General features: G+C 36.6%; 1 protein-coding gene across 1 annotated transcript; it reads left to right on the plus strand.

Annotated features, from left to right (window-relative positions):
• The first annotated feature begins 562 nt into the window (after positions 1-562).
• LOC126718549 (putative potassium transporter 12) lies at positions 563-9,515 on the plus strand. Its single transcript, XM_050420811.1, has 9 exons — positions 563-1,297; positions 2,891-3,119; positions 3,214-3,462; positions 5,311-5,361; positions 5,853-6,113; positions 7,051-7,103; positions 7,204-7,318; positions 7,453-7,707; positions 8,197-9,515. The coding sequence occupies exons 1-9, from the start codon at positions 1,034-1,036 to the stop codon at positions 9,243-9,245; spliced, it is 2,526 nt and encodes an 841-aa protein (XP_050276768.1). The 5' UTR covers positions 563-1,033; the 3' UTR covers positions 9,246-9,515.
• Positions 9,516-9,765: the final 250 nt, after the last annotated feature.

Consider the following 9,765-nt stretch of genomic DNA (forward strand, 5'->3'; position numbering starts at 1 on the left):
TTTAATCACATAATTCTAACACAGCCCACTATGTGGCAGTTAAAAAAAAAAAAAAAAAAACCATTCACATGTATTATTTAATTAAGTCAAATTACTCATTAAAAATGTCAATATGACTAAGTGCATATGATTTTTTTTTTTTAACATTGTGTAGCATAAAAATTCCTGCAACTCAGATTGTATAAAAACCTTTTCTCAAGGGTAATCCCCAAATTTTTATTTTTATTTTTTATAATGAAATAATTCCCGAATTTACTGATAAGGAATACTTGAAATAATAAAGATAATTTATGCTAATAATAATAATAATAATAATAACAAAGATATTACTGCGCACCATTAACGTGATAGTCACTTTACAGATATTAAATACTTGTAGGGTGTAGTTAAGGTTCAAATCTCCAAAAAAAAAACTTTACACACATCTATATTTACATTAGACTAGAGTAAAATTTATATCCTACCTAAATAATAATAATAATAATAATAAAGATACCAATTAAAACTTCATTAAACTCCTGACCAACTCGAGTCAAGGGAATTACGGCTCAGTTGAGCAAGTGACCTAAAATTACTGAGAACAAATGGAGAAAGAAATTGACCAACCAGAACTATTTATGTCTATGAGTCTCAACCAGTAGCCAATGGAGAAAAGAGCTGTGTCATAAGAAAAAGGTTTTTATTTAAACTTCAACACCAGTCCTGGCCAGTTCAGTGCTAAGGAGTTGGGACTATGGTTGTTTCTATGTCCCAAACAGCCGACAGCCAGAAATTGTGAGACACAATTCATTTGAATAAACAATGAGAGGTTGCAGCAATTTGCTTGCAAATTTGTGCATCAATAGCAAATTTTTGTTTAGGTTTTATAAGAAAATCTTTTAATGCTTACTAGTTCTGTGGATTAGTACTGAAGGGTGAAGCACTTGAGCCAAGTGGATATCGTTTTTTTTTTTTTTTTTTTGTACAAAAGCTGTGATTTTTGAAGTGTTTTTGTACAAAAGCTGTGATTTTGGGAGGTGGGATTGGTGGAAATATGGAAGAACATGATGGGATTGAAGAGAGCAGTGTGAGGTTGACGGGTAGTAGTGGTAATGGTAGTGGTGGTGGCAGTGACTCCAGGTGGGTTGATGGTAGTGAAGTGGATTCAGAGTCACCTCCATGGTCACTGCTTGATGAAAGTGAGACCAGAGAAGGGCAAGGACCTTTAAGGAGGAGGCTAGTGAAGAAGGCCAGGAGAGTGGACTCTTTTGATGTTGAAGCCATGGAGATTGCAGGAGATCATGGCCACCATACCAAGGTATCATATACTTGCTGTTGTTTCAAATTGTGTACTATCTTATTGGCAATTTGAAGAAACCTGTTTATCCATTTTTTACTAAATACTGGTGCTCTTTAGAAAATAATACTTGTGGCTGACTCTGTGTTGAAGATCTATAGCAGACTCCAAAATTTTGGTACTAAGGTTTGATTGTTGTTGTTGTACTTGTGCTAATTTTGTACCATCTTATTGGCAATTTAGAGATACCCATTTATCCATTTTTACTTTATACTTGTGCTAATTAGAAAAGAAATAAATGTGGCCAATTCTGTGTTGAAGATCCATAGCTGGCCCAAATTTTTGGTGCTAAGGGCCTAAGGCTTTATTGTTGTTGTACTTGTGCTAATTAGTTGTGCCATGTGATATTTATGTTCAAATTCATCAGCACGGTTCTTCTCAAAAAAAAAATTCATCAACACGGTCTTACATTTTATGAAATAGGGGTAGAATATATTATGGGAGTTTGGAATAAAGTTAATGCTTTAATCAAGAAAAGTATCTTAAGAGTGATTTTCTTCCATTTTTTAAAGAAAAAAAATCTGACTTTTCAAATTGTGTACTATCTTATTGGCAATTTGGAGAAACCTGTTATCCATTTTTACTAAATCTGTGGTAAATTGGTAATTAGTGGTTTCATGTGATGTTTATTTTCAAATTATCAACAGGGTCTTAGATTTTATGAAATTAGGGGCAGAAAATATAATGGGACTTTGAAATTAAAATAATTGTTTAATAAAAGGAAAAGATTGAACCTTTCTGTTAAACAGTTTTATCCTTAAAGTAGGGTATTGGCATAGAGTAGTAGCCGTAAATTGAAAAAGATAAACGGAGTGGTTAAGTTGAGTGACCTCAAGTACCTCCTATCATCATGTTAGCAGGCTTTAACAGATTTGCTTTATGATGCACTCTGTGTTGGGGACTTAAAAGAGTTATCTTGAAATGTGGGAGGACTTAAATTGTAGGCAAGAGCAGTCAATCTGGCTTTGCGTTGCCCATCTGGTGGAGTTTTTGACTATTGTTCTTTTAAATGAAACCTCAGGCATTGGTTCCTCAATGGGTAGGTGTTATTATGGTCATGTCCATGTAGGGTCTTCCATGGACTAGTCACCCCCTATCCTTTTTTAGTTAATAAAAGATGAAGCGAAACACTAGTTAAGTGAACATTTAGAAGATGGCAGCACTAGCAGCGAGACAACTTGTATATATTAGTGAAGGTGGTATACTGTTAAAATCCAGATGTAGCAAGAAACTCTTACATTACATTTTAGTGTCCTATTCTATGATGAGTGTGAAACAACTTAGGAAGTTCTCATAATTTAGTGTCTTTATCACTTCAAAATTGACATTCCATGTGAAGAGCGCAAGGCTTCAAAGGCAGTTGAGAAGGAATAAGCTTCAACAGTCCCAACTGCAAGTCTACAAGGAGAAAGCCCTCATAAATTACACATGCACACACACACTATCATCAACCCACAGCCAGAAATACTTTACTTGATCCTGTAACAAAGAATTTACATGTCAATGTAATGGACTGTTCCTCTTATACTAAGTCTATTGCTCGCAATGAATCAGGATATCTCCATGTGGCACACCATCACATTAGCTTTTCAGACACTTGGTGTGGTATATGGCAACTTGGGTACAAGTCCTTTATATGTCTTTGCTGATGTGTTCAGCAAGGTTACCATCAAGTCCGATGTTGACATCTTGGGGGCTTTATCACTAGTGATGTACACAATTGCTCTTCTTCCTCTGGCAAAATATGTTTTTGTGGTACTCAAAGCCAATGATAATGGGGAAGGTAAGTGTTCTCTATTTTTAGTTACTGTCTCCTTTTATTTGCTGTCATCTGGTAGAGCATGTGATTGTTAATAAATTTATGGTTTCAATTGTAGGAGGGACATTTGCGCTGTACTCACTGATTTGCAGGTATGCAAATGTTAATATGCTGCCTAATCGCCAGACAGCTGATGAACAAATATCAAGTTTTCGACTCAAACTGCCCACTCCAGAGTTGGAAAGGGCTTTAAAGATAAAAGACTCGTTGGAAAAAAGATCATCCTTGAAAACGTTTCTCTTGCTAGTGGTTCTTATGGGTACTTCAATGATTATAGGAGATGGCATTCTAACCCCAGCAATATCAGGTACATTGTTGCATATATATATATATATATATAAAGATTAGGCACTGATACTAATATTCCTATTACTGAGGACATTCCATTAGAAATACCTAAATTCTACCAGATGTATCGTACCACTAGGTATTTCATATTGTAATTACACAGTTTGTTTAGCCCAGAAAGGATTCATGTTTTAGTCTTTTATGAAAATATGCATTCATTAGTTTTGAATTAAATAAAAAGAGTCAAGATAAGAAGTAGTTCCATATTTTACAAAATTTGACAAACCCAAAAAAGAAGAAGAAAAAAGCTATCTCTCTAGTGCACCTCACCCAAGGTTCACTTCGCTAGGTCAATTCATGCTTTGATGCCTTCCCCGCTTACTATTTACAGTTAGCTGTTTATTTTATTTTATTTTATTTTTAAATAAGCCCCTGCAATAGTATATTATCTTCTGCTGGGTCTTTACTTCTGCATACCAGGGTTTGGTCCTTTGACCATTCTACCAATGTGATGAAATCTGTGTCTGTAGTTTTGTTTGCTGAGCTGTGCCAATTTCCTCTGCTTTGGAATTATCTAGATATCATAAAGTTTTTCCACCTACCCAACTTATCAGCCTAGGGTCTCTTTGCTTGCAGACAAAGTCATGCATGTATAAATTTTTTTTTTTTGATAAGTAAAAAAGATTCATTGATATCAAAGAGAGAGAGACACCCAAGTACACAGGGAGAATACAGGGGTGAACAAAACAAAAACGAACATTACAAAAGTCAAGTAAATCCAAAATAGAAGAAAAAAGTTGGTTTCTCCACACAGAGAACCAGTCAAGTAAGGTTTGGAAAAATAGAAGCTTGAGATCAGGCACGGAACGCTCAATGTCTTCAAAACACCTACTATTTCTCTCCTTCCAAATACACCACATCAAACAAGGAGGAACGACCTTCCAAATATCTCCATTACGATGGCGGCCAAAACAACCTTGCCAGCAAGCAAAAAGCCCAACAACAGACATTGGCATGACCCAACAAACTCCAAATAAACCAAAAACCATATCCCACAGCTCCGAAGCAACCGGGCAATGAAGGAATAGATGGTCAACACTTTCACTATTACACTTGCACATATAACACCAATCCAAAATGCAAACCTTTCTTTTCCTTAAATTGTCAATTGTCAGACATTTCCCCAAGGCTGTGGCCCATACAAAGAAAGCCACTCTAGAGTCATGCATGTATAATTGCGTTCTTATAATCTATTTAGGACTACATTGACACTGCCACTTCTATCCTAGTTGTATATTCTATAGGCTTGAAAATATGAAGATAAGCAGATGCTTGCCTGGAGTGAGTTGGTTGCATATTTTTCTGATATTGTTAAACTCCTTGCCCATAGTTATCTTACTTTTAGCTTCCATGTTTTGTTTCATGGGCAAAGAATGTTTGCTTCTTCAGAAGGAGCAGAAAGCTTGCCTTAAAGGGGTGCAGAGCTATCGATTTGGAGATAACATATTTGGTGCTGTAGGGACACAGGCTTTCTTGACTTGATTGAGTTAACCAATATCTCTTTCATCTAGCATCATATATGTTTGAAACTGGAATATCCATACTAGAACCTTGCAACAATGGGCCTTGTTATATTTTATATGAGATATGTACTAACCATGATTAGCAGCCAGTGTTCCTTATAGCCGAAACAGAGACTTTCTTGACTTGTCCAAGTTGATTATTGGAACTTTCTATTCACTATCTTATTTCTTTGAAGTGAAATATCCTTATACTACACTCCTCAATTTGCAATAATTTGCGCTATCACTTTTGATAGGTGACATTAACTGCCTGAGGTTACACTAATGTATATTTCTTGTTGCAGTGATGTCTGCTGTGAGTGGTCTGGAGGATGAAATAGAAGGAATTAGTACAAGTGGGTATCTTTGTTTTCACTTTAAGTATTTAAGATTTGTTTATTACCAGGATTTCAAGTGAAGGAACTGAGAGCAGGTCTGTTGTGTGATACTGAGTTTTTATGTTTCCTTATGATATCTCATCAATCATAAAGAACTTTCTAAATGCATCAATTTTTTGGAGGAGATTGATTTGTTGGACATTTTTCCTTGGAGCAGCATGACTTCTACAGTGACGTCTTTTGTTATATCTCTTTAAGATATAAATTTGATGCCTGTCAACATGGATCATTTAGTGACCACACTGCATTAAGCTGGACTGCCTGAACAATCTAATTAGTCACCGCATTACATGATACAGCTTTAAGACTAATTAGCGTTTGCATTTTGAACCATCTGATTGATGCATTTTCTTTTTCTATAGACTATAGCTAATGAAGAAATGTGGGTGACAGACCAATATTAGCATTTTGAACAGGATAGTTTATAATCTGATTGGTTTCTTTTTCAGGTGGTGTAGTTGTTATTTCAATCGTGATCCTTGTGTGTTTGTTTAGCATACAGCAGTTTGGGACTGGTAAAGTTGGTTTCCTGTTTGCTCCTGTACTTGCTTTGTGGTTCTTTTCTCTGGGATCTATTGGAATTTACAATATAGTCAAGTATGATATTACTATTGTAAGGGCATTCAACCCAGTTTATATCTATTTATTCTTCAAGAAGAACAGCACAGATGCATGGTCAGCTCTTGGTGGTTGTGTTCTATGCATTACAGGTACATCTCACCTTCATATCCTTAACTAAACTGGAAAATTTTTATCGATATCTGTGCCAACCAGCAGAGATTTTCAGATCCTCCCTAATAGTGATAAGATTCTACCTACTTTGTTTTTAAAATATCCTAACCTCATCAGCTGCATGTTTTTTTTTTTAAAATACCCGTGTTTCTATAGAAGTGGAAACCCTGAAATCATTGCATCATCCAAAATCTTAGGTTTAAATGTTCCATTTAACTCAAGTTTGATAGGATGTAAATGTTAAGGAGCTTGTATAACAACTGTGACAAACAGAACCGGTAATTAAGTCAAACAATCTGATGGCTGTATCATATATTTTTTTTAGGAGGGGGGTGGGGGGGAGGGCTTTAAAATTTAGTATTTTGTGCATCTCTGGTTTTCTGTTTATCTCTCACACTGCCACTACAAGGCAGGATGGGGCAGGGGGAAGGGCTTACAATTTTGCTCAACTCTAGTATGGAGCAAGATCAGGATAAGTAGATATCTATGGCTGGGAGGGCAGGGTGAGGTATCCATCCTGGCCTGTCCCGCTTTGCCCCATTGCCATTTCTTGGCTCTGATGCCTAAAGTTCATAATAGTTGGTTTGACCTAAACTGGAGGGGTATTTTATTTGGTAAGTTAAAAACCTATCTCACCAAGGGCTTTCTGAGATGATCTGCTGGCTAATAAGTATGCTGAATTATTTTTCTTTTCTTGATAGGTGTTTTCACCTAATTTGGTGGTTTTAATGTGCTGGTAGATATCATGAAAGAATAAGCCTTTTCTGGAAATTTTTAATGAACTTTTAATAAATCCAACGAATGATAGCTTCCATGTCAGAATGAGAAATGGCCTTTTGTTCTTCCTTTTTTCAATTTGTCCCATAAACTTGCAGAAAGGAGCCTCTTTGTTGACATTTCTTGAGGTTGTTGCAGGAGCGGAAGCAATGTTTGCTGATCTAGGCCATTTTTCTGTACGAGCCATACAGGTATGTTTCTGCACTACCTCAATTTTATTTCTTCCTTGAATAACTTCATGGATTTGCTTTAATGGAAGGTTATTGTAATTAATCCATACTACTTACACAGATTGCCTTTACTTGTGTGGTGTTTCCCTGTCTTCTCTTGGCTTACATGGGCCAAGCTGCTTATCTGATGAAATCGCCTGAATCTGCAGAAAGTATATTCTATGCCTCTGTGCCAGGTGACACTTTCTAATGACATGGCTTCTTATATTTGTCCAAATTACCATAATATTTTATGTTATATTCAAGAGAAATGTATTTATATTTAGCACTCATATTGACACTTCTGCTCTTGGAACTTGGGAACAAACAGATGCTATATTCTGGCCAGTTTTTGTGTTAGCAACCCTTGCTGCCATGATTGCCAGCCAAGCAATGATATCTGCTACATTTTCATGCGTAAAGCAATCAATGGCTCTCGGATGCTTTCCAAGGCTGAAGATAGTTCACACCTCAAGAAAGCGAATGGGTCAAATTTACATCCCTGTAATGAATTGGTTTTTAATGATCATGTGCATAGTTGTCGTTGCTATCTTTCAGAGCACCACAGATATCGCCAATGCATATGGTTAAGTTTCTTCCTCCTCCTCTTCTTCTTGGGAAGTGTCTTTTAAGAAAATATTAGAAGGTTTTATACAGAAGTTCTACACTGCATTATGCCTTTTCAATCGATTTACATATTCTAATGTTTTTCATCCAATATATTGTGAAAATAATCTGTGTATGTTTGAGACCTGGAGGTCAGTGGTTATTGCTGGAATTACAGCATATGCTTATCTTTTCACTCTGCATGTGATGCTTCACTGCTAGACACACTCTTTTCATTTCCTCAATAAATCGTGTCATTTTGTGTTGACCTTTCCATGGTACTAAATGGCTGAATTGCATATAGGTTGATGATGGCAAATAATCCCTTGAATCCCAAAGTCCTTGATCTACTATTGGACAGGACCATTAATGTTTATTTATTAACAACATAGGGAATTTTTAGTTCACACATACGAACACTATCCTATGGAAGTAATGTCTACTAAAACCATTTAATTTGTTCTTGCAGGCATAGCTGAAGTTGGTGTCATGCTTGTGAGCACCTCATTGGTTACACTTGTAATGCTTCTAATCTGGCAGAAGAACCTGTTTTTGGCTCTGTGTTTCCCACTTGTTTTTGGATCAGTAGAGGTCATCTACTTGTTAGCTGTGCTATCTAAAACCAAAGAGGGTGGTTGGCTTCCACTTGTTTTTGCTACTTGCTTCCTCTGTGTGATGTACATTTGGAACTATGGGAGTGTGTTGAAATACCGGAGTCAAGTCAGGGAGAAGATATCCATGGACTTCATGCTTGAACTAGGTTCAACCCTTGGGACTGTAAGAGTCCCAGGAATTGGATTGCTTTACAATGAGCTTGTCCAGGGGATTCCCTCCATCTTTGGGCAGTTCTTACTGAGCCTTCCAGCTATCCACTCTACAATAGTGTTTGTTTGCATTAAATATGTCCCAATCCCAGTGGTTCCTCAAGAGGAAAGGTTTTTGTTTCGAAGAGTTTGCCCAAAAGACTACCATATGTTCCGTTGTGTTGCTCGATACGGTTACAAAGATGTCCGAAAGGAAGACCATCATGCATTTGAGCAACTTTTGGTTGAAAGCCTAGAGAAATTCTTAAGAAGGGAGGCTCAAGATCTTGCGTTGGAGAGCAATTTAAATGAGTTGGAGTTTGATAGCGTTTCAGTGAGGTCAAGGGATTCTGGAGCCCCTGGTGTTGATGGGAATGGTGAGCTTAGGATTCCATTGATGCAGGATCGAAGATTGGAAGAAACAGGAACTTCTATCTCAGAAGTTTCCTCGGAATTGCTATCAAGTGTCATGTCACAGGATGAAGACCCAAGTCTGGAGTATGAGCTTTCAGCTCTTCGAGAGGCAATGGATTCTGGATTTACTTATATGCTGGCCCACGGAGATGTGAAGGCAAAGAAAAACTCATTTTTCATTAAGAAATTGGTTATAAATTACTTCTATGGATTCATGAGAAGGAACTGTAGAGCAGGTACTGCAAACATGAGAACACCTCACATGAATATCATTCGAGTGGGAATGACATATATGGTGTAATCTGTTTGTCATGTTTTAGAAACTGCCTTATTCAATGACTTTGTATCCCATTGCTATCTCTATGCTGGAATCTTGATAAAGTTTTTTGAAACAAAACTAGGAATGATAAAATCTTACCATGGTATTGGCTTCCTGTTGTAACTTTGAGAATCAATTATAGGTTTCTTTTGTCTTCAATGCACATTCTCTTCTATCTTCTCTTACCCATTCTGTGATGTTTGATGTCAAGAATATATTGGTACAAGAATGCTAGAAGTTCTATTCTTATCAGATCTCTTTGTTGCCTTTGGATATTTCCATTTACTGTCTTGAGTCTTAGTTGTTACTTGTTAGTGCTGTGTTGTGGTAATGTTGTTTTGATTGCTGGTTTGGTTTGGTTTGGTTTGGTTGTGTGGTATTGCATTGTTCTGGTATTTTTGCTGGATTGTTGTACTTTTTTTTTTTGTACTTAATATTCCCTTGCTATTAATAATATTTATCTCTCTCTCTCTCTCTCTCTCTCTCTCTCTCTCACACACAC

The sequence above is a fragment of the Quercus robur genome, chromosome 3, assembly GCF_932294415.1.
Source record: "Quercus robur chromosome 3, dhQueRobu3.1, whole genome shotgun sequence".
NCBI lineage: Eukaryota > Viridiplantae > Streptophyta > Magnoliopsida > Fagales > Fagaceae > Quercus > Quercus robur.